Below are 26,271 nucleotides of genomic sequence, written 5' to 3' on the forward strand. Positions count from 1 at the left end.
TCCATGTAAACCCATGGCCCAGTTAAAGTGCTGTAACTGCAATTACGATATTCTGTTATTGTACGTGTCCGTTTCAAAACGAAAAATGATACTTAGGTACCGTACTTTGCGTGCGTTGTACTCTGATGCATTTTTGTGTGAGTGAGATTGACCTAGGACAATGACTGTGTGTGTGTGTGTGTGTGTGTGTGTGTGTGTGTGTGTGTGTTTTTAAGTCGTGTTTTGTATTGTTATTATTGTGAATGAAGGCATAATGATGAACTTAGATTTTGAAAGTGGACTTAAGTCGTTATAGAGATATTTTTCTAGATTTTAAGGTGGAAGTCGATGGTGTATAATTAAGTGTGTTTTCTTATCATATCTAGATTACTTTAAAAGTAAAACATGACCTTCGGTTTTACTTTCAATAAGGAGTGACTGGGCGACCGAGCTTTGCTCGGGCTAAAACTCGATAATAAGCGTTTTCCCAGAGAAAAGACCAAGCTACATCGATTTATCATCCCCGAAAACCTTCTTAATTTTAAAGTCAATCCGAATCCGAAATTGTTGTTTTTAAATTTTCTAGCCACATTTAATAATGGCCTTAGTAAAATGGTAAGTACAGATGAAGTCTATGACGGTATCACGGTACAACCTGAAATTGACTCAAGTGCCACTTACGGCCTTTTGTAACTTTTTGTATTTATTGTCTCAAGTTTACAATTACTTAGCTAGGCATCTAAACGATGATAGAAACATTGCAATCGTAACCTAAACCGCCTTCGGAGACGCTTTAAAATAAATTAGATCGTTAACTTAAAGTCGATGGCAGCGAAAAGGTTACGCTGGCATTTGAAATAACATTTAGGTTCCATTTTTAGGGTTCCGTAGCCAAATGGCAAAAAACGGAACCCTTATGGAATCGTCATGTCTGTCTGTCTGTCTGTCGTATGTCACAGCCACTTTTTTCCGAAGCTATAAGAACTATACTGTTGAAACTTGGTAAGTAGATGTATTCTGTGAACCGTATTAAGATTTTCACACTAAAATAGAAAAAAAAAACAATAAATTTTGAGGGTTCCCCATACTTAGAACTGAAACTCAATTTTTTTTTATCAAACCCATACGTGTATGATATTGAGGTTTCTAATATACTTATTATTTTTCTAAACACTTCCAAAGTGGTAAAATGTGTGCCCCCCTGTAACTGCTAAAATAAGAGAATGATAAAACTTAAAAAAAATATATGATATACATTACCATGCAAACTTCCACCGAAAATTAGTTTGAACGAGATCTAGTAAGTAGTTTTTTTTATACGTCATAAATCGTAAACCGCAATTTACCTTTCATTCAATCAACTCAAATATAAAAAATGGTAATTACTGCTACGGAACCCTTCATGGGCGAGTCCGACTCTCACTTGGCCGCTTTTTACTGAACAAGAGATCGGTTTCGTAATTTTTTGTATTCATTCGAAGGATTGTTTTGTTAGCGACTTGACATATTCAAATAGGTCCCATAAACATCCCTTTTTATTCATAAACGCATGCTGAACTTCTGTTAACTTGACATTTACCATCATTATCATCATCATCATTATTTATTTTCATAGAAACTACCTGGTAGTTAACTTTTTGACCAAATCGTAAGACGCACAAATTTACATTAAAAACTCTGTATCCAATTTTGCAAAACTGAAGTGGCAGTGGGCGGGGCGCAGTACTCGCAGGACTGATGGCCGATGGGGTCAGAAGGTTCTCGAATGGCGTCCGCGGACCGGGAGACGAGCTGTCGGTAGGCCTCCAACAAGATGGAGCGACGACCTGGTTGAGATCGCGGGATCGCGGTGGATGCGGAAAGCACAAGACCGGTCTGAGTGGAGAGCCTTGGGGAAGGCCTATGTCCAGCAGTGGACGTCTTTCGGCTGACATGATGATCCAATTTTAAGAATAATGTTTAGTTAAGTTTAATTACTGACTGGAGAAGTGCTAGGTAAGTAATAGGATAAGTTAGCAGTTATTTTAGCCTTAGTGGCCTAGTGGTTAGACCTATGACCTCTCAAGCAGAGGACCGTATCAAACCCGGGCGTTATCTCTGAATTTTCCTTAATTCATGTACAGTGGAGTTCATAAACGTGTGAGCAAAAATTTGATCAAAGATGTCTGAACACAACTCTATTGTTAACGGCGTGGCGTGTTCAGATATTTTTGATAAAATTTTTGCTTAAGATTTGTTTTTGGAGTCTTTTTGTATTTTTTATTTCAACTCCAAATTTTGTTACTTTTACGGTCATCCCGTAAAATCCATATCGAAAATACGAACTGAAACATAGATGCACAGAAAAAACGGAAAAAGAGACCAGCGCTGGGAATCGAACCCAGGTCATTAGCATTCCGTGCTGCGTGCCATGACACGAATTTCTCCTATGCAACACATATCTCAACTTGTTTGTTTCTTATTTGTTTGTTAATTTATAAATTTTTGCTCACAAGTTTATGAACTCGACTGTACGAAGAACCATTCGAAATTTACCATGTGCTTTAAGGTGAAGAAGAACATTATGAGGAAACCTGAAAAGCAATTTAATGGTGTGCGTGAAGTTTCCAATCCATAAAGACCTGTGATGGAACTACGGTCTAGCTCTAGCAGTGGGACGTTATAAGTTAGGATGATAATGATGATGATGATTACTTATGCCTTAACAAGCTAGTAATCTGATGGGTGAAAAAATAACTTGTATGCGCTTTAATCGTTATAATTTGATGTAATTAATCAATTTGGCAATTTAATTTATGTAATCCCACTTCCCACTAATGGTGTCTCTAGGTTGGCGACGCATCTGCAATACCCTTGGTGTTGCAGATGTTCATGGGCGGTGGTGATCTCTTACCATCAGGAGACCCCCTTGTTCGTTTGCCATCCAGTCGAATAAAAAAAAATTTAGAAATGAGGAAGTTTGTAAGTCTGTTTGTTTGTTCATTGTATCTCTTCACATCTAAACCGATGAACAGATGAAATTGCATAGCTCCTGCAGGATAGCGATAATAGACTTCTCCGCGGACGGAGTCGCGGGCAACAGCTAGTGGTTAATAATATTTTATTTAATATTTTTTCTAATAGACACCGAAGCCGTGGTGGCAGAGTGGTTTGACCTATGGCCTCTCAAGCAGAGCATCGTGGGTTCAAACCCCGGCTCGCACCTCTGAGTTTTTCGAAATTCATGTGCGGAATTACATTTGAAATTTACCACGAGCTTTACGGTGAAGGAAAACATCGTGAGGAAACCTGCACAAACCTGCGAAGCAATTCAATGGTGTGTGTGAAGTTCCCAATCCGCACTGGGCCCGCGTGGGAACTACTGCCCAAGCCCTCTCATTCTGAGGGGAGGCCTGTGCCCTGCAGTGGGACGTATATAGGCTGGGATGATTGAGACACATTGTGTCATTTATTTACGCAACAGGATAATTAACAATAGTTTTAATAAAAATATCCTATTGCATACGGAAACATTTTACAGTTTACTAATAAGACATAGGTAACAACAGAATTATCTGTACATACCTACATTTAAAAACAGGAAAAAATCAAGCACGGATGTTAAACCGCAAAAAATATTGATTAGGAGTTCTAGAACAGTAAATTAATTGATAAGTTTAAAAGTCAGATTTTTATATTACAAACTTATTTCAGTTACAATTCGTAGGTATATAAGTTTTTTTTTAATCTTGCAAATTGAATTTAACCTTTATATTTTCTACGGACGTGTAAGTTTGACTATAAATGTTATTGACGACCGGATGGCCAAGTGGTTAGGGAACCTGACTACGAAGCTTGAGGTCCTGGGTTCGATTCCCGGCCGGGGCATTGAAAGGGCAAAACCTCTCGAACATTGCCGTCCACTTTTTGTGAAACACAAGATACTAACTGTGATATCTCTGTACATATATTTGGTTTGCGTTTTTGTTTATAAAAATACAATAGTAGACCACGTAGATTATGTAAATTAAATTTTGACCTTCAATTACCAGGATCTAAGAATTACGTACATTTTAAAAGGAATCTTGACTTGAATATTATATAAAAAAATATAATATATTAAATTTTATAATTATTTAAATGAGGACATAAAACAATGTAATAATATTAGTGAATTTTGTAGAAAATTAAAATCCATCTTGATTATTCGACCATTTTATAATTTGAATGAATATTTTGATAAAGTATAAAATTAATTTAATGAAGTATTGCTTTTAAATTAAATTATTAATTTGCGATTAGGTTAAGATTTTGCATGCCAAATTGGGACAGATGGCCTAGTGGTTAGAGAACCTGACTACGAAGCTTGAGGTCCCGGGTTCGATTTCCGTGTCGGGGCAGATATTAGTATGAAAAATACGGATGTTTGTTCTCGGGTCTTGGGTGTTTAATATGTATTTAAGTATGTATCTATCTATATAATTATATTTATCCGTTGCTTAGTACCCATAACACAAGCTTTGCTAAGCTTACTTTGGGACTAGGTCAATTGGTGTGAATTGTCCCGTGATATTTATTTTTATTTATGTGTAATATTTGTAACACCTGTGTATGTTCCTGCGAAATAAATAATTTCATTTCAATTTAATTCGATTTAATTTCATTTCAGTATCTAGTTCTGTAGAATGTACTGTGAGTATTGTGCACAAAATTGTTTTAATGAGTGTGTGATTCGTCTACAAATTGTTTTGCAATTTGGCGAAATATTTCTTACGGTAAATGCTTATATAAATAAAAAAAACCGTGTGGTGTCGGGTTAGAATTACACCTCTCCATTTCTTCCGTGTATGTCGTTAGAGGCGACTGAGGATATAGGTTAAGGTATACCGTAGGCGACAGGCTAGCAACCTGTCACTATTGTACCGTTTTTGTCAAACTTATTAAAACCTAAAATTACTAAGTGACTCCGAAGCGGTAACGTTTCGTGTGCTCTGCCTACCCCATTTGGGAATATAGGCGTGATTTTTGTGTGTAAAAAAAAGTTTTTGATAATATTCGTGAATCCGATGTGAAAGACAGAAAACAAGAATGATGAACTGAACTGACGACAAAATGAGCGTATAAACGAAGTCTATGCGAGGGATTGATCCGTCAGAATGAGAGTTGTGGAGGTCAAGAAGGGAGCCCTTTGCCTAGTAGGACACTGTACCAATTAGACATGGGTAATCTCGACTCCGACAAAGGATCTGATTCAATAAATCCAGCTCCGGTATCGGTACCGAATCCGCTTATTGACTCCGACTCCTATATTGACTCCGATTCTATCGAGCGTATGTTAGTTTGTCTATGGCCGATCCGGCTCGGTTCGGTACCGAGGTATCTACTGAAGTACCGATTCGTCCTAATGAGCGGCTCTGAAATTGGTATCATGCTATCCCTCTTCGTCTCGTAATAAATGCTATTAGCGTGAGCGGGACGACACATATCCGCCCGATCCGACGTGATTGAACGAAAGTGAAGTGAGTGCTGAATCGCCGATCGCGAGTCGCTCGATCCAATAGGTTAGTCGGAGTTGGTAACTCCTCGGAGTCGATAAGATTTGAAAGGAGTCAATAAGGGATTCGGATCCGCTTAAGGATCTGACTCTTTTGAATCTTCAGATCCGGATTTACCCATATCTAGTACCAATCTAGCTATCTCTATCTCCTCTCCAGTGTACTCCCTCTAACTAACACGTCTCTCTCGTGGATAAGAGAGAAGCTTTAATTAAACAGAGTGCATATACTTGGAAAATGTTTGTTTTAGGTTTTCTTGCGCAAACTTACGCAATTGATGTCGAAAAAGTTAGTATTCTTCTTTCTATATAACTATAACTAAATAGCCAATTCTATGATCCAATAGCGAGTAGGCAAGCATTTTTTTATTGCTCAAATATATCTTTACTGTGTAAAAAACAGAGTATTAGAAGAAATCGTAAAATACCTTTAAAAAATACGAAGATATGGATGTTATATTGTCAATAAGACAGAGAGATCCGACGTGTACTATGACGTCATGTAACATGGCGGTCTTATAGCAACCGTACTTTTTTTTGTTTGATTGAACAAAATACTAAAACTCCATTTTATTTTTGACAATATTTGGCTTAGCCAAAAAGTATACCGCTGCTTAAAGAGTTTAGATAAAATAGAGGAAACTTTGCTGAAACTGTTAAACATAGCTTTAGAACCTGTTTAGGTTATCTTAAAAACGATCTCATTAAATGCGGCGAAGGAATTTTTCAAACTAGACCAATACTTTGAGGTTAGGTTACTTTCTCCATTGAAACGTCAACTGCCGAGTTTCTAAGCCTAAGCCAACATTCTTTAAATACTAAACAGTTTTATGTTTTATCATAAAAAACAGCTATAAGTTTTAAAATCCCGTTGCTACGGCAACTGAACACAAAACAACCCGCAGTTATCAAAAGAAATTCCAAACAATCTAAGGGATTTTTCGCCTCTAAACATACAGTAAAATTACGACCGTAAAAAAATACCTGCATTGAAAAACGCCCAAAGTACATCCACTTCGAACTCTACTACGCATCACTCGATAAAAAAACAAAACACTGCCACAGTCAAAACAATTCAAACTTCGAACTTTGAACACTCTAACAACAAAACTTTTTTCTTTTTTTTTTTTTAGCGCGAAAGGTGTGCGTTTTCGTCAAAATGCATTTTTCAAATGTCAGTGCAGTGCAAAAAATCGCAGTGCTCGAACCGTGGGCCGTAGTGCACTATAGTATAGTCGTAGTGCATCGTAATGCACTTATGTGTACTCACCAACTTTTTTATTATAGGCAGTTGTATCCGCGCGGTTCCTTAGTTTGAGCCTTGCGTTGGTTAGTTCTTGATACTTGGGTTACGTAATGTAATTTTTGCTATGACTAATATTTAAATTTAGATTTTCTACGACTAAATCTTTAGTAATCATTTGGATTTCTTAATTGTACTGAAAACTTAGTAAGGTCTCTTAAAATATAACGGTTTTACATTTAAAAAAAGTATTTCGTCACTATTTATCCTTTTAATTAATAATCTTTTAGGTTAATTACGGTGACAATGCCCTCTTTCCAACTAAGAAAACTAGGTATATATTTAAAAATATGTAAAAACATTTTTAAGAAACAATTTTATAGCATTTCTTAAAATCATATTTGTAGGTTTTTCTGTTATCATTATAGTTTAAGTATTATGATAACAATTTCATAGATAACACTATGACTTGTTCCCATTATTTTATCTTTTAATAAAATGTATTGACGATAATTTAAGTATTCTTAGTTTAATTACATAATTATAAACATCACTTTATAACCTAATTTGTCACACTACAGATAAAACGTTTTTAATTTTTTTTTACAATTATGTATTTGAGCTCATAATAGTTCAAGGTTGGCTCAAAATAATAATAAGTTTTTGATAAAAAAATATTTTTTAATACAAGCTTTTTTGTTGACATTACTTACATTGTCATCAAAACTACATATTTATACCAAGTTTCACAGCCATGCTTTATAAACTATTGAGGATATTCTTACTGCGGAGACAATCTTGGCCGCACTACCAGAATTCCCGCCACTACTAGATTATTGTGTTGTCACTTAACTTAACTATGCCAAACTACTGAAAGTGGATCAAATCTAACTTCTAATATTTGTACAGACACAACTAAATAAAAGCTTGTAAAAACATCCCTCAAACTAATACTTCGCTATTTATACGACTTACTAACTTAAATAGCAAAAGCATCAAGACCTCTCAGTCCGCTAACAGCGCGACAGGGACAGCGAACTGCAGTTTTTCGCCCGCTCGCACTCGCTCAGTACTTTTTCCCTCCACTTTTTACATCTTATTCCCTTTCTTTATCGAGTTTTTAATACTATGTCTTGTAGGTGGTCTTTTATGCGAAAAAAAAATGTTTACGATTGTTTTATTTTTAAATTGACAGCGTGATAAAAAAGTGCCAGTATTGTTAAGTCGCGATAAAAAGAAGGTTTGCGATAAGTTTAAAACGGTACAAGGTTTTTAAAAAAGGACAAATGTCAATCGGTTCACATTTTTTTCGCGATGTACGTGAGTCACTATTTTACGGTTTTTTTATGTTTTCAATTTCACATAAAGTTGCATTTTTTTAGGATGTAAGTTATCAAAGTACTTGTTTTATGATCCATAGAAGTCGCCGTTTCAACAACGCGGGAATTCCGCACGTCATCATCATCATCATACCAGCCGTAGGATCGCTGTTGGTCATAGGCCTCCTGCATAGACCTATACATACAGTTGCTTGTTTGAAGCGGCCTGCATCCACCGTGAACCCGCGGCTTTAACCAGGTCATCCATCCATCTCTTTGGTGGACGTCCTACGCTACGCTAGCCGATCCGCGGAATTCTGCTCTAGCTTATTTTAATTTGGAATAGAGTAGATTTCTACCAAGAAGTTTTTAATCGGTTGATTAGTTCTAGAGATTAGGCAGCTACATACATAAAACACGTACAATCAGGTACAAATATAGACAAGAATAGGTAATCAAAAATTATTAAAAATTATAATAAACTGGCTTTTGCCCGCGGCATCGCCTGCGTGGAATTCGGTTATCGCGCGCTGTTCCCTCGGGAATTGTGTATTTTTCCGGGATAAAAAGTAGCCTATGTCGCTCCGTTTCGACGCAAAAGACGGACAACCATACAACCACACACACTTTCGCATTTATAATATTAGTATGAATAACTGGAATGTGTAATGATAGATATACATTTTATATTATTTTGAATAGGAATGACTGGGATGTTTTTATTCCAGAAAATTGCATAGTTCTAACACGATAACTCAAAGAATTTTACCGGAAGAAGTCACAAGGGCAAACGTATCATATTTTCCATACGAATTCCACCTCGACTGGGAATCGAACCTAGGCGTCGTAAGCCGTAAAAACATTTTTTTAACCCTTTGTCAACACTGGATAACTAATTAACCAAGTCAAACGACCATGAAATTAGTTAATAAGCCACAAACTACAATACAAAAAAAAACTAGTACTCAGTTTAGTACTTTGGAGTCAACGGAGCGACACACTAAATTATACAGCAACAATAATTGCTATTTGCGAAACTATTATAAGCAATCGCCGATTAAAGTTGCCGAGTCAAGTCTACAGGATGTTGCAATTATCATACTTTAACTCTTCTTGTGACCAAGAGATTTGAAGATTAAAAATAGGCCAAGCATAATTCTGTCTCGCGCCCCATGGGTTTTGGAGGTATATCAAAATATACGCTATAAACGACCGCAATTTGAGTTACGGATTACGGACAAGTTGAGTTAGTTGTGGATGTGTTGTTACATGACTCCGAAATTATTAATAGGGTAATTAAGTTCTTCAAATTATTTATTTATTTATTTTCATTAAATTTGGGTAACAAAAGTTAACACTTACAGTAGCATTTGAACTGGAAATAACAATTTACTCGTGCTTTCAAAGTAATTAATTACCTTAGTAAAATGTTAATAAAAGCAGATGTTCTCGTTGGAATGGGAATAGACTGAAATCTTTATTATAAGAAATCTTTGTTATTTATTTTATAGTATATATTATTAGTCAAAGTATATAAAATACACTGTAATTGCAAAATGTAGATATTTTATTCATTTAAGATATCATGTTTCACAGTAAGTAGCATTAACTGCGTATGACCTACACAATCGATATCCAAATAGAAACAAGGTAATTATTTTTCAATTCGACCAGGTTCGATTCCCGATCTGAGTACAAGTCTTTTTTATTTATGTACGCAATTTTTCTTGTTATTAAAATCGATGACATGCTTCTTAAGGACAGATCTTTGTATGTCTTATAATTTTAAAATTGTCCATACTGACTGATCTAAGTGTGCCACCCTGTATCCTAAACAAATTCCAATGCAATTCTACAAAGTCGTCTTGTTCGATATGTGAAGACATTTAACACACAAACGTTGCAATTTAAATTAAATCTCGTAAGAAATCATACCAATTTTTTTCCGAGAAAATTAAACAGGATTCAAATCGAGCAAATAAGGCATGAATTAGTACGAAGATGGCAAGAGGGGTAGAGGCAAGAGGCAAGAGGGCCAGGCAAGAATGGCGTTCGTTAGCCTCTTTTAATTTCAACTAATTTTTATCTCCGTCGTCTTTTTTGCTTTAGCACGAGCCATTAGGTTATATACAGGGGTTAGGTGTTCTTGATACTTGCTCACTTTAAGACTTAGATGTTTATTTCCAAATTTTAGTGTTTATTTTGTAGTTTTCCCGTTAGAAAATATTTTATCTGAATAATATTGCAACGAGAATACCTACATAAAAAAACGGAAATTTTAAAGCTTAGGTCGGAATTGAACCCGGTTTCTCACTAATCTGTGATGTGTGCTTTGCTACATACCTACACTTATGTAAGCACTATAAATTTTCAATCAATTTTACCACGAGACAAAGTGCATTAAAGAAGTATTTAAATGCAAATTATAAGCATGTTTGATGGATACTTTCATTAAAGAAAATAATTTTAACTAATTTTTGTCAAAAACTACCTTAGTGATGTGACTGAACTGATAATACTTGTGACTTAATATAGTAGGGATAGTAGTTCTGCAGGTATTTATACTCATAACATTAAAAATAAGGATTGATTTTCAACAAACTATTGTGCATTTGGCGAAATATAAGGTTAATAAAATGCAAATTTAACAAGCCTGTGGACCTACAATGCCGTAATTTTGCAAGAGTTTTCGTTTTAGATATGTTCAGATACCTAAAGATTAAGGACGGATTTTGCGAAATTATCATGGAATAAGGATCGAGGACCTATAGTGGAGGCGTAACTGCGGGTACTAGTAAGAGCTTATATTATCAGCAGAGTTAAAGCAGAAAACAGATTAAAAGTGGGGTAAAGGAGGCTACTGCCCAGAAGTGAACATTATAAAATGAAGTAAGTACCTAGTGGTAGTGTGAAATGATCATTTTTGTTAGGAAACCTGGAGAGCGAAAAAAGCGTAAGCTAGGGTTGCCTTCAGTTACATCTCCTAGATAGATGTTACTGTCAACAAACTTTTCCATACTTTTTAGCTCTGACGTCATATAAAAAAAATAAGCAACTTAGTTGGAATCGAGTTGTTATGACGCTGTGATAGTGCGATTTATATTATTTAATCTGAAAGTATCAAGATTCGTTAGTCGGTGTTTAGAGAAATCTAATTTTTACTCAGTTTTTTTCATAGTGCCTTGGCGCCAATTTGCATGTGCTTATAAGTCTAATTGTCAACTCATACAGGTCCTATGTACATAATTTCAAGTAATTAAAAACGAACCCTATTTTTAAAGCTGTTAGGTTAATTTTTGAATATGAATAGAAATTATGTTTTTGTGGTATTTAGTATTTGTGTGATGTTTTCTAATTAAACGTTTTATTTAACTCCCTCTGGGATTTTCCGTCAAAAGCTTATTAGTCTGGCCATTTTAGTTAAGAAGCATTTACATCGTCATTTTTAAAAAGCCGCCATTTTAAAAATGACGGTTGGATTGCTAAGTGTTTATAGAACCTAACTATAAGCTTTGAAGCTTAAGGTCCCGGGTTCGATCCTCGGTCAGGCAGATATTTGTATGAATATTAGGATTTTGGGTCTTAGAAGTTTTATGTATTTAAGTATATATTTATCTATATACATACTTATGTTTATCCGTTGCCTAGTTTCCATTGCCATAGTTTTGCTTAGTTTAAGACTAGATCAATTGGTGTCAATTGTATTAAGGTATTTTATAATATTGATTTTATTTTTATATTTTATCGTCATTAATTTATAAATCTCGTATCCCAATATCGATAAAAATTATTTCGAGAGTCAACTTTGTTGCCGTATTGATTTTAGTTACGAGATTTTATCAAAATAGTGACGACATGCTTTTTAGTTTTATATAATAAACACAACATGTCACAATCTGATAGGGCCGCATCGGACTGCGCAGTGCTGTTTATAAAAGCAATGCTTAATAAGTCAACCCATTTAAAATTATAGATGAAATATCAAAACACCCTTTATTAGGTAAGTATACATTTTCTTAAATAACTTCCCAAACATCGTATCTAATAAAATATTCAGAAACAGAACAGGTGTCCGAAAAAACAACATTTTTTACGAGCAATGAAAAAGTTTTCTTATAACGTCCCCGGGTAAAGTGTCTTAACCGCTAATTGCGAAATAAATTAACAACTTTCCTCAAAAAACGCAAAGTATGAGTTATAACGGGGTGGCGACGTTTTTTGCGGTGCGAAGTCTTTTTTAAGTTAGTAGGTTTTAAGTTATAGCGCGTAGCTTTTTTTTTTGAGTAGAAAGTCGTGGTGGCCTAAGTGGTTTTGCCTATGGCCTCTCAAACAGTGGATCGTGGCTTCAAGCCCGGCCTCGCACTTCTAAGTTTTTCGGAATTCATGTTACATTCGAAATTCATGTGCTTAATAAATAATATAATAACAATCCCAGCCCACACGCCTCCTCTCAGAATGAGAGGGCTTGGGCCGTAGTTCCCACGCGGGCCCAGTGCGGATTGGGAACTTCACACACACCATTGAATTGCTTAACACACACATTTCTCTTCACACACACCATTGAACACTAGCGACTGGCAAGATTTGAAGACAACTGTAAATTCCTGAAAACTGAACCACATACGGTGGAACCTTTTCTTAATATTTCATAATCATTATTCTCTATTGTACAGTCACCAGCACCAATATCTGACACAACAAGCGTATACTAATATCTAATACGACTCTATTTCTAGGGCCGGAAGGACGTGTCAGATATTTTTGCACGCTCCACTGTGGTAGATATTAATGCTGGTGACTGTACATACGTATTTATTGGACGTGAAGTAGTATATTATATTAGAACCTAGGACAAAGGTTCCCTGGTACGCGATTCAGTTCCCTTGTCATGTACATTTATGAACATTGCAAGTTTAATAAACGTATTTATTTAACACTGCCTTTTAACTTACACCAGTTTTTTTAATAAAAGTATAAGTCATGATTAATTTCTCAAGCGTTTAAAGGGTTGAAGAAAATTGCCACCGACAAAAAATGTGGCGATAGATGGCGCCCCGCAAACGGCGCTAAATAAATCTTTTTAACCACGTTATCTATAGTACTTTACTGGACAGTTAAGGATGTTTTACACGAAGTTCATTCGGAAGATTAAGTTGAAAATGGGTTATTATGCGTTAAAGAACAGCATAACTGCAACAACTTAGAAAAGTTAAGCCCGGCATTGTCATTTTAAAGTTCAATATCTCAAAACCGGTGAAACAACCTATGAACATACGAACTGAATGATAAACTGACACCCAACTCTCAAATTTACATATATACAAAAATTAATCTTTACCCTTGATCACACCATAACGTGAAAACCGTTTTGTACCAATTTCATCCATATTTTTTTAAGTTTTCTAACACTGTAGAAAGTTGTTAAAAAAACCGGTCAAGAACGTGTCGGCACGCCCGAAATAGGGTTCCCTAGCTATTACGAAAAAATTAAGTAATTAATTATTTTTCTTAGGATTTCGTATTTTGTACGGAATATTCCAAGTTTAGGTATATTTTATACCTTAGGCTGCTATTTACTCTTAAACTACTAATAATTCTAAAGAAAACTTAACCCTTATAGTTTTCCTTGTAAGTTTGATATACTTACTACCATCTTGATTTTTTTCAAATTTTTCCACCCACCGTTTTAGATTTAGAACGCTCACTGAATCGAAAAATCGTTTTAGCAACCCCCTAATGGTTTTAAAAGACCTCTCCAACGATACTTCACACTACAAGGTTAGATGAGAAAACAAAAACAACCCCACTTTACGTCTATGGGAGATACTCAAAAAAAATGTTTTTTATTATACCGTTTTGTCGGCATAGTTTGCATATATATTCGTGCAAAATTACAGCTTTCTAGTATTGATAGTCCCTGAGCAAAGCCGCGGACGGACAGACGTGGCGAAACTATAAGGGTTCCGTTTTGCCATTTTGGCTACGGAACCCTAAAAAGCAAGATGGTCAAAAAAGTTAGAAAATTCAGGGAAACTTAACGACTATGCAACCTATTCTAATATAACCATAGCGCGTTAAATTATAACTCACTCATAAGGGGGAGAGAGCCGTCGTGATCGAGCTAGTGGTGCTACTTGTGGTCTCTCGAGGGATTCAAATCCGGACCTCTAAGTTTTTTGAAGTTTATGTACGAATTACATTTCAAATATGAGTATATTTCTGAGTATGTATATCTTGGTCAGATAATACAACTCGGTAGAAACAACTTTGAGAAAGAGGCTAATGGGCGAATACAGTTGGGCTGGGCTGCTTTCGGGAAACTTCGGCATATCTTGTCGTCGGACATCCCTCAGTGCCTAAAAACGAAAGTCTTCAACCAGTGCGTCCTACCAGTTTTAACCTACGGAGCCGAAACGTGGACCTTGACTGCGGGACTAATCCACAAATTCAAGGTCGCTCAGCGGGCTATGGAGAGAGCAATGCTAGGGGTTTCTTTGAAGGATAAAATCCGAAATCACATTATACGACAAAGAACTAAAGTCACCGACGTTGCTCAGAGAATTAGTTCTCTGAAGTGGCGTTGGGCTGGCCACTGTCGCAGGACCGATGAACGGTGGAGCAGACGAGTCCTCGAATGGAGACCACGGACGGGAAAACGTAGTGTAGGACGGACGACCTTAAGAGGATCGCTGGCGGCGGATGGATGCGAGGGGCTGAAGACAGAGTGTTGTGGCGCGTCATGGAAGAGGCCTGTGTCCAGCAGTGGACTGCTGTAGGCTGATGATGATGATGATGACATTTCAAATTAATCACGAATTTAGGCATCGTCCTAATAGGACGCGAATGCGCGATCATCATAGGTTCTCGTGACAATCGTGCGATCGTGCGATTGTCAGTTAGGACACCTATTCGAGTTCAATATGTTTGATCGCGCGTTTGTACGAATAAAATTCGCGCGAACCTACGATGATCGCGCATTCGCGTTCTATTAGGGCTATGTAACGGTTTGTGTAAAGTTCTCAATCTGCACTGTGGCCGATAGTGGTACGTATATAGGCCGAGATATATGACATTTGTGCAGGGGCTCAGAACAAAACGTGGACTTCAACTAAAACGATTCTACGTCTTCAGTTTCGATGAAAGAACACCCTTAAACTAGTTAGGTACCTATGGACACAGGCAAACTTCGTTTTACTAAAACCTCTTTTAAAATCGACTGCACTTCACAACCTATTAAGTGTAGCACTTTGCTCGTTTAAGCGATTTTTTAAACGCCACCCTACCCCCTTTCGGACACTTTCCAGAATTGCCCTCCCTTCGTAGTCCGAGTTTTATTAAAAAAACAATCTCGATGTCTATGCCTCGCTTAAAAAGTTTGTAACTTTTTCTGTTGTAATTATATTTCGAAGTACGTTTCGAATACTTTTCCTTTATTAAATTTGAACGTTTATTTTTAACATTTTGCTATTTTTGCTGCATGTCGGAACGCTTAGAAAAATTTAGTTCTTTTTTTAAAAGGCTGTGGTTTAAATTTAGTAGCTGATTACGGGCATCAGCAAAAACCGTGCTCGCATTTCTTATTACTTTTTAAACAACTCTCTAAATATAGAATCCTCGACAATAAAACATCTCCCGACGCCAACCCTTCGTACATCATTAAAAACATTTTTAAAACAATATTTATAACAGAGACGCCGACACGCAAAAACGACATCACCGAATTGATTTACAATGGCATAAAAACGCTTAAAAATCTTTTCGTTACTGGCAACTTGCATAAAAAGGCGGAAAAAAGTAAAAACACATGTCGGTACCAACGTCAAAATCGTCTCAATTTCGAACGAAAAACAATTGCAATTTGAATTTCAGATTCGGAACGCGGTCATATTCGGCGGTTTTTTTCGTAAAGCGGCCAGTAATAAATCTACCGGCAATAACTATAAATTCATTGCGATCGACATGCAAATGCTGAGGTGTTTTTTTCGGGAACATGTATCGAGTACTTTTGAAAAGGAGATGTGTAGAGTCGCCATGAGTTAAACTAGTGGCTTTGTAGGTAAGCTGTATCTATAGGTACCTTGTAAGTTTTTCAAAGTGGCTAAAATAGGGGTTTTTAATTTTTCAACCCCATTAGCTTCGACACCAAGAAAAACTATAATAATAGAACCTAAGATGCATACAACATTTTACAAGAATCGATCAAAATAGAGAAATACGACCTTTAGAGGAAAACAGCCGGACTCGGAGGCATACTTTAGAATTTCTGCCCAGGCTGAAACGGAGACGCATCGCTTTCGCTTCGCTCACGCACGGTCAATTAAAATGGGTGATAACCATACCATTACAAAAAATACAATTAGAGAAATGTTTTTTATTGATCTTACAACTGACTAAACTTCAAAACTAGTATATTTTCATTTAGCTTATTTATTTATTTGACATCCAAACTGCTACATTGTTTCTAAGTAGCTCTAAGCATAGCTTTATAAGGCATAAACCATTCCCGCGCGATCACGTTAACACGTTCATTGTCCCCGTATTTTTTACTTTGTTATTTTATTTCATGTCGCTTAATGTTGTCTCCACACATTCTTTGTCCGTCTCTTCAAAGATCAAGTGCAGTACGAGCGCACTTTTTGTTCGGCCGACGTCGCGGATCCCTTTATTTTTTTAACCACCTGTGAGTTTTTGTTCTTTTTCAAAATGTACTTTTAAAAGTGTGTGCCGTAGCGAATGTTTTAAAAAGTTTCTTTTTTACTCGCTAGTTTATTCTTAGAGCACGGGTCGATGGCAAAGAGTCACGAGAAAGCTTTGGGGCTTTAATAATAAGAAACCAAGAATGACATTGTGAATAACTACGTGATAACTGCTAATTATATATATATATTTTTTAAGAATACGCATTTTGTGACTGGCTAGTTGGCGCGTGAGGAACGTTTGATGATTTTGACATTTACATCATGTTTGAATTGGCTTATAACTAAGTGGACCAATAGCAAGTAAAACTGTAACCTCAAATAGACCTCACGATACACGTCACCTAACGACATTTCATCTGTCAGAAGAGCCACATTATCATTGGCCGATAATTTAAAAACAGTAAATTCTTTCGACGTTTTAATCATTATGTAATTTATTTTTAATATAATTTTTAATGTGTTAGAAGGTTGGTATTTTTTCTTAAGTATCATATTTTGAAACTGGCAACCCTAAAAACCTACAAATACAGAGCAAGTGCTCACTTCCTGGATACATACAGCACCTTGTCTGCAGATGGCCAGTTACAAAAAATCGCGATTAAATAAATTGTTAACGCCCTAAGCGTTTAATCGTAGCCAGTATTTTTTATCTAGATCGATTCTATGCGAAAATGTTGCCAGTAATGAATATGCAATAGATCGAGCCTAGATATTTTATGGCTGACTGTTCCGTGTTTCCTTTGCCACCCGCTGCTTTTTCTGATAAAATCTTCCCGGTGCGAAAATAAAATTGTGGGAATTTTTACAGTAAGTTAGTTAAATGAACTCACCTTATAATTGTGAGTTATTGGTTATACCAATACCCTTTTATTTAGGGATTATGCTTTGGCTTCTGAGTGACGCTTCTTTTTGGAACAAAAAAGTAAAAGTTTTTTTTTAAGTAAAACAAGTTAAATCAGTTTCAATCGTGCGTAAATAGGGACTGTAACCGATTCCTCAAGTCTCTTAACATATTGAAAAAAAAGAAAGCAAAATTACAGTAATTTCAAATTTGGAAAGATCGTCACACAGCAACCGCCACGTCCCTTACCCTTGGAAGATAACAATACGCATTGAAACAGGTGCCAACTCACTCGCTGAAGTGTCGACCAGCACTCCTCCAATGTTCGCTCGCTGATGCTCTGCCCCGATCTCGCTTGTTGCTGTGAGAAAAGCGAGTTGTTAATGACAGGCGACAGAAGCTTATAGTAGAGGAAGTTCTAAATTTAAATTTTGGTATTCGAATTCTAAGAGCCAGAAGCGTTATGAATTGCAAGCCAGTATCAGTTTGATTAACTTTTAGAGAAAAATGTTTTATATCAGACTTGGTTTTTTCAAGAAAATAAAATTAGACGCATGCAAGGAAGAAAGATTTTTATTTTATTGTTGGCTATAAGATGATAGACAATGTAATAGGTATTTACGGGAACTCACTTTATTAAAATGTCAATATTTGCCTTAAGCGTGTAATAATAACCAATGATAACTATATAATATTATAATTTTACCGAAGATTGCGATATAATGTGGACAGTTACGGTAAAAAGAGGAGGTTTATCTACTCTACCAAACTTGTAAGTTTATTTTCTTTTTAGCTTTTTCTTAAATTAGCCGTTATTTCGCGGAGGTCCATGAATATAACTACTCCGTTGCGGTTATACTGATAGGTAGCGGATACAGGTTTTAGTTTATTCCAGTTCAAAATTAAATTCGTATATGGTGAAAACACCAGGAATAAGTAACATAAGGTAAGCGTTTTGCAAACGTAAACACTATTTCTTTAAAGCCGCTTGACGATGATATCAAAAATGTAAGTGTCATTTAAAAATTGGCGGACGAAGTGAGTCAAATAAAACATGTTAGACTTAAAGAGTTGCGATTTTTCTAAGCGTTTTGAAAAACAGAGATCATAACAGTCTAATTTTCTAAAAATGTAATTAGTCCGTCGGTTCGTACCGGAAAATATTGGGTGTATTTACTTCGTCAGTTAAAATAAAAATTAAGATATAAGCAGTTAAAGGCCCGCGTAAATTTACGCCGTGCGACACTTTTGAGCACGTCGTGACTTTACGGGCCCCATCTCCCGAGATTTGACGCGCCTCATCTTTGTATTTATTGTCTGACTGACAAAAAAAATACAGGTCCAATATTTATTGATAATCTAACTGATATAATATGTTTTTGATAAGGAAGCTATATATACTGTTGTGGACAGACGGTCCACAACTCTATAAAAAGCCTTATTTAAAAGAATAAGCACTGACGGTTAAATGTGATGCCGTCTCTATTTGTTTTGTTCGAATAGACGGAGACGACATCACATTTAACCGTCAGTTAACACTAATCAATGGATGGTGAAACAGCCCCTAACTCTTATGTTATTTTATTTAAACTTCAGTTAATACATGTGTCGATAGTTCTAGACCGACTGCAGAAACTCTGTTATGTCATATATTTTTAAATTTACATTCTTTCGAACACACATTATGTAGGCAGCCATTCGTGTCCTACAATACCTACCCTATCGTATACTTAACGCGCGGGGCTACAATGAGGGCTATCGCGTATGAATTCGCCGCTAGAGGCGCTAGTGTAGCGTGAGGTCTCCGAAATGTCAAATCTCATAGTTTTTGGGTGAGCTACGCGGGTTTATTTATAATTAGAATATTTTTGTGAATATTTTGCAATATCTGAAATTAATTATGGCAAATATGCGTTCCGGGGCAATGAATGTCTGTGTTTTGAGACAGTTTTGTCTTTCGGAAACCTTTGTCCTCCCTTTTTTCCGAACAAAACGGGGACTATGCAACACTGTGGCATGCTCGATATTTTTATGGTACGGTTTTAAGGTGTATTAAATATGATTTTAATCTAAACTTTGTTTTCACACCCGTAAAAACAGACTTTGAAAGCCATACTTAAAAACCTCACGCAACAGTGCGCCATCTAGTGAGACAAAAAACGATAGCCCTCATTGTATTCCCTTCTACGTGTATTCATTTATCGCTTGACGGAAAGAAATAGGGAATGCTGTTCTAAATTCGAAAAAATGAAAAATAAAAAAGTGAATTCCCGTAGTAGTGTATAGTGAAGTGAAAAAGAAAAAAATAATTACATCGATATTGAGGCTATTCAGGACATTTACCAATGCGAAAGGCAACATGTTCCGTTCACCCATCGGTGCGTCGCCGGTCGGCGACTGTTGCTGCTGCTGCGCAAAAAAAGGTTTTTTTTTAAATTGTGTTTCTCTAAATTCTTTTACTCTAAATTCTGGCACTATTACATTTTTTTGTCGAATTTTTCAAATGCAATAAATGATTCGGATTAGCAAGAGAATTTAGTACAAAGTATATGAATGGAAAAAATTAGAGTTAGAGTAAAAGATTTAACGAAAATTTATAAGTTTAGATGTTTGTTATAAATCTTTGTTACAATACAAGCAATGGCGTTGAATTACTAAAGCTGTTTAAAAAGCAGTTTAGAAAATTAAAAAAAAAACAAAAAAATTAGTAAACAACTTACCCACTACAACGTAAAACACAACACTCGTATCCATGCGATTAAAAAATAAAAAATCGCTTTAGAAAAAAAATGCAAAGCGCGAAACCGAAATTTTAAATATGCAACTAAAATAATGAAATTTAACTTAAAGTTAAAACACACGTAGATGTTAAAATGTTATTTACATCGATGTTACTGAGTGAGGACAGTAAATTTACCAGCGCAAACGGAACGAGGGACCGCTCGCTCATGGTGGAATCTGCTGAGGGAGACTGTTGTTGCTGTCCCGTTCCAACGTATGGTGAGGCAGGCGTGAAAGAAAGAGACAGATTGGTGAATTGCGAGCTGAATTGGAGTAAAGTTCAATTTTAGTTTTTTTTGCATGAGTTATTCATAATTTATGGCAAAATTAGATACAAAATAAATGTATCAGAATTAAAAAACTAACTTCCCATTTAACCAGTTACTACATAGCAAGCAAATAACAAAATATGTAGTTATGGGATCGCAAATATTTGAAGATAATTGAATAGGTTTCATGCTAACTGCTGCAAATTTCTTCAGAAGGTATCAAGATATACATATGCGACACGAAACTGATAGAGCTCGGGGGCTCGTAAAGCTATTTATTAGCTACATTCTAATATTCATAAAAGTATCAGACACATTCATTATAAATGTGCGCTGTTAAAAAAACAATCGAATTAAATTTCATATGATATTTTGATTGCAACCTCTTGACTCGACGGCGCGTTGCAAAAATATTAATAAATCAAATTTCAATTAACCGCCGTTAGCGAAAAAAACTGAAACCACAAAAGCGCAACCACTTCCAAGCGACGAACCGTTAAATCTCTATTTACGAAAAAAAAACTCTTTCAAACGAACAGGATACCGAAACCGGTTCGACATTCAAACGATTCTAAAAACAAAAAAACTCGAAACTCGAACAAATTTGCAGTAACAAATAACTGTCAACACCCCTTCGTGAAACAAAACGCAAAAAATTAAAAAATGAAATCACAATGAACCCCTAATCCCGCGAGCCGTGGGAAATAGACAAATGCAGGCCGAAAACAAATTTAAAAAGTAATTCCTTCTTTTCATATTTCGCAAATGGAACGCGGAAAACGGAATGCAATTTTCCTTCGTTTATTCAAATAGCGTTCTCACTGGCCAGTTACAAAAAACAAAATTATAGCGCAACGGAAACGTTAAACAAACACGTTCCGTAATCAAAATATCGGTTAGCTGCCATATGGCTTTGAAAAAATGATATCGAAGACAAGTTGATCACAGCTAATACCGAAATAATAGAATTATCAAAGATTATAGTAATTTACATGTTCTTTGTGGGGCCGGATGCGACAGAAGGACAAAAACGATTTAATAATAAGTTCCTTAACCCTTTCTTAACAAAGGTACTACAATATGTTGTTTTTTAGGAAGGGATTATTTAAATTTGGAACGAGTTTTGTGAGACCTCAATCTTGAGGTCAGTCGATCCACATTGGTTGCGGAAAGTAGACGCAGGGTCTAAATAAAATTTAAATTCGAGAACCTAGTGTTTGTTCGAATATCGAACATGAAACAAAAAAATCATAAACATAATCTAAAAATTTGTGAAGTGACGAAAAACATGCGCGAAATATTTTTCAAAATGTCAAAGTATATTTTTAAGATAAAATAATTCATATTTTAAACTAAACAATAATTATGTTAAATACACTTATTTATTTTCCGGTGAAATAGTAAGTTTCGGTCACTACTTTGGCTTAAAAATTTGCCGACGGAAAAGTACCGTAGCGGAAGGTAAACTTATTTTGTTTATTTTATTTAAAATAGGTAAAGCATTTTTAAAAACTGTTCTGATAATTCCGGAAGTATAATGTGAACATTAAAATATATTCAGATTGAAAAGTAAATTAAATATAAACACATATCTATTGAAAAAAAAAACCATTTTGAGTTGGTATAAAATACTGATTAGGTGTACTTTGGATTTTTACTTAATTTACCACTTTAAACAAAAAAAAAAAGATTTTCTTGAAACTACAAAAATAATATGCGATTGCGTTAGTTTTTAATTTTAAAACTAAAGGAAAAGCATAAAATAATATTTTTTATCCTAACGGGTCACAAAACAGTTAAAATGATCAAGTATCAAATATCACTTTTAACTTTTACTAAACTCCAGAAAAAAGCACATTTAAAAAATACAATTTAAAAAATTCATCGCGCAACTTTGCACATTATTAGTTCATAACTGAATAAAACACCTAAGTGCCGTAACAACTTAAGCGGCATTTCGTTTTTTTTTTCACCACGTTCCAAAAGTAAACAAGAGCTCGCGACAAAAATTTAAACCGTTTCCTGATTACGTCAGACTTCCGTCAAAAAACAAAAACAAAACGCGGAACAAGAAAAACAACTCACCTGTATTTCGTTGACGAGTTTCTCAGTGATGATCTTGTGGTCTGGAGTGGCGGGTGGTTGCGGAGTCGGCGCCGGGCCCGGCTCCTGCTCTTGAGCCGGCGAGCCAGGCCGGCTCCGGCTCCAAAAGTCCTGCATCTTGAACCTCTGGTCTTGCTGCAACGCAGGGATATGCAGGGAGAGAGGCGCCGCTCTAAGGTCCAAGGCACTCCCGCCCGCAGCGGCTTCGTTCGTATCCGCTGCCGTCATCTTAAAGCTGTTCTGTAACCACGATGCCACGAAGTTGTCTTCTTCCTTAGGCTGCTCCAAGAGACGGGGAAACGGCGGCGGGGCGCTCGCCTCAAACGCGCCTTCGCCGCCGACCTGCTCCCCTTCTTCAGCTATCTTCGGTACCTTAGCCTCCCTAGGAGACCCTTCCTCTACCGCTTCCGTCTTCCTAAACTCATGGAGGTCCCTATACCTCTCCTGGAGCGCTAGGGATATGTTCTCATTGAAGTATTTCAACATGAATTCCAGTTTCTGTGCGTCGTCACAAAGTCATGCGTCGCGATCTGAAATGAAGAAGTAGAGTCAGACTCCCGCGCGAACGTTGGGAAAAGTGAGGAAACGAGTCCTCCTTGAGACGCGGGCGGACGTCGACTAACTTCTTGGTGGAAAAGTTAGCGTCGCGACGCTTTCTTGCGGGGTGGGGCGACGCGCGCGCCTTGCGAAGACGGCGCTCCAACTAGCAAGACGCGCCGCCCCCGCCTTAGACGCCGCTAAGAACATCCCCTCCTGTGCCAAGCGCACGCGCCTTACGATTTTTCCGCGGAAAAATGCGTCCGGTCAAGAAAACGGAGGCGCGGGCCGCGCGCCCCGCGCCTCTCCGTCCGTTCGGACCACGGCCGAAATAAGAACTATTAAAAAGGGCGCGAAAGCACCCGAAGGGTTGTCGGCCCTCTCGCTCGCCCGGCCGCGATCCGAACCCACCCCGACGCGCCAGAACGGGACGACGCTACCAATTTTTTTCTAAGCGAGGGAGGAAATGGAAAAGAATGGATTTCTTTGTGATTTTTTCTTAATAGCTCCCGTCCCGCTCGCGCGCGTGGCGTTCCCCTATTTTTGTTTCGTTTGGAATTTTTCGAGTTCTTTTCGCTACGCCTCTTTTAGCGGTGCGTTTTTTTTTCTGTTCAGGCGGGGCTTAGGCCGAGGGGTTTCGGCCAACGGTGTATTTAAGTGGTTTACATTTTTCCGTAGTCGTTTACCTACCTAAACTTTTTTCTTATTCTTTCTTGCCTACTGTTCAACGTACGTTGCTATACTTAAACTCAAACTAAAACGGAACCATCTAAAACTACCTACGTAATAAGTGCAGAAACGAAATCTAAAAATACTTCTTAGGAAACTTATCAACTTTACAAGACGAAAATGAATCATGAACAAATTTGAACTTTTCTCAAACGTAATCTCCGTAAGGTTCCTATCTAAGGCAAAATGGTTCTAATTGTCATAGAATGAAGCTTTATAGGGTGCTTCCGCTACCCCCCGATAGATGGCAATGCGCGCCAACCTTGTCTTTATTAACGGAAAAGTAATGAAATAACTTAATCATATAATCAAATACAAAGTTGTTTAACAAGATACTGGAACTTTATTAATAATAGATACGTAATTTTGATTTTCATTAGTACATTTTTGGAACAGACATGTACTTGCAAATAATGAAACGTTGAGGAAAGTCTTAAGAAAATTGTCAACAGATGGTGGTAGGTGTCCTCATTGCGAACCTAAAAAACAATAATATTTGGATTAAGTCTAGATTAAGTACATTTTCAAAGGTTTTAAGTATTTTGAAATAAAAGCCTTGTTAGGTAAAATATGTACAATGTAACATAGTATTTTACGTACGCTCGAAAACATAGGTAACCCTTCTTCTTTAGGCAGTCGGGTAAAAAAGAATGACTTGATTTTAGAAAAAATAATTGTACTAAGCTACGCGTGTAGCAGAAATTTAACAAATTTTAATCGTATTCTTTAATAATTTTCATGTAACTGTCATCAATCGTTTGTAAAAAGCAATAACATTTTTAGTGAGTTAAGGAAAATGGTAAAAATATTGCAGTGCGGTAGATTAAAATCGTTTTTTTTGCACAGAATTGTTACTACGGGGAAAAGTATGTTTTTTATTTCCTTCCACAATCGATGGAATTACTTCTCCTGTTATAAAAAATATAATACACCGCTTTCTTATAAGTTTTTCGACTCTACCTACCAGTCCGTGCCGTGCCCAGTTTTTGAATAGGATAGACCCATCTCTTCCCGTACCTACCTATGTGTCGTAAAAGGCGACTAAGAAACCTGGTGTGAGAGGGGGCAGCGCTCTCTATTGCCAACTACGAACTCCGGGCTCCAGCTCTGCTGTGTGGAATGCCAAGGGAACTACACTATTTAAAAAAAAACATTGTCATCCAAACTCCACACCCCAGAATACCGGCGTGAAATAATATCCCCCTTCCCTTTAGGTCGGTAACGCACCCGCAGTCCTAATAATGCTGTAGGTGTCCATGGGCGGTGGTGATGACTTACCATCAGGTGACCCGCATGCTTTTTTGCCAGCTATTTGATAAAAATAACTAAATTTTCGTTCTAGTTTCAAGTTAATGCCATTAACCATTGGGGAGAACCAGAACATTTGATTGTCACCAGATTCGCATAAGTACCTACATATGCCAAATTCCAGGTCAACCCTAAACTTGGCAAGTTGAGACAAGTGTACTCAATTCAAGGCTTGTTGGATTCTTGAATAAAATACAAAAATAGGTATGATCTTAAATTATGTATCTCATTAGATACGCTGTCAACTTTAAGGTACATAATCCGACGGGCATTTCTATTTAAAGTTGTACCCTGATTTTATCTCTCCGATTTCAATAAAATTCGGGAGGTATGTGATTCCGAGCTGTAAAAACAGGGTCTCCAGATGTGTCCCCAAAATATTGTATGGATGTGTCCGTTCCTTTAAAAAAATCGTAACGGAACGGATACATGCATACAATCTTTTGGGGACACATCTGGAAACCCTGTTTTTACAGCTCGGAATCATGTACCGAGTCTACCTCCCAAATTTTGTTGAAATCGGAGAGACGAACTCAGGGCTCAACTATAAATTGAAATGCCCACTTCAATTCGATCGATCAAATTTAACTTACAATACAATTAAAAAAAAGCTTGTAAAATATTGGACGATATGTTTCTACATTATGCAAAGAAAGTGGCGCCATTTTCTTTTGTCTCTAAATTTTCTCATTAACTCCTGTGTTACAGTTGATACATATTTAGCATATTAGCTTAAATTTGCTATTATACGTATGTTTATAAACAAAAGTAGATACCTAAATATACAATTTAAGTACATTTATTATTTTTATAAAGTCTTGATTGTTACTTATTTTCACCTTGCCCAGTTTTGGGAAAAATGAACTAGATGGCACTAGTGTCTATCAAAACAAAAGTGTTAGTGTGAACGTAAACAATCGATTGAAAAGA

The 26,271-nt window shown here is 36.5% G+C and overlaps 1 protein-coding gene across 8 annotated transcripts in view; it reads right to left on the reverse strand.

Moving 5' to 3' along the window:
* The window catches only part of dati (zinc finger protein datilografo), an 85,251-nt gene extending 61,705 nt beyond the window's left edge, over positions 1 to 23,546 (reverse strand). Inside the window, exons 1-4 of one of the 8 annotated variants that reach the window (XM_074102778.1) lie at positions 22,750 to 23,546; positions 20,532 to 20,594; positions 19,958 to 20,023; positions 17,883 to 17,975 (exon numbers count right to left, since the gene is read on the reverse strand). In XM_074102778.1, the coding sequence (XP_073958879.1) occupies positions 17,883 to 17,975; positions 19,958 to 20,023; positions 20,532 to 20,594; positions 22,750 to 23,253 (726 nt within the window). In that variant the 5' untranslated portion in view covers positions 23,254 to 23,546. Of the gene's footprint in view, positions 1 to 17,882; positions 17,976 to 19,927; positions 20,024 to 20,498; positions 20,595 to 22,749 lie in introns of all 8 variants that reach the window. The other 7 variants (XM_074102775.1, XM_074102777.1, XM_074102776.1 and 4 more) reach the window with 7 other exon arrangements.
* Positions 23,547 to 26,271: the final 2,725 nt, after the last annotated feature.

This window comes from Choristoneura fumiferana, chromosome 19, assembly GCF_025370935.1.
Source record: "Choristoneura fumiferana chromosome 19, NRCan_CFum_1, whole genome shotgun sequence".
In the NCBI taxonomy this organism is placed as follows: Eukaryota; Metazoa; Arthropoda; class Insecta; order Lepidoptera; family Tortricidae; genus Choristoneura; species Choristoneura fumiferana.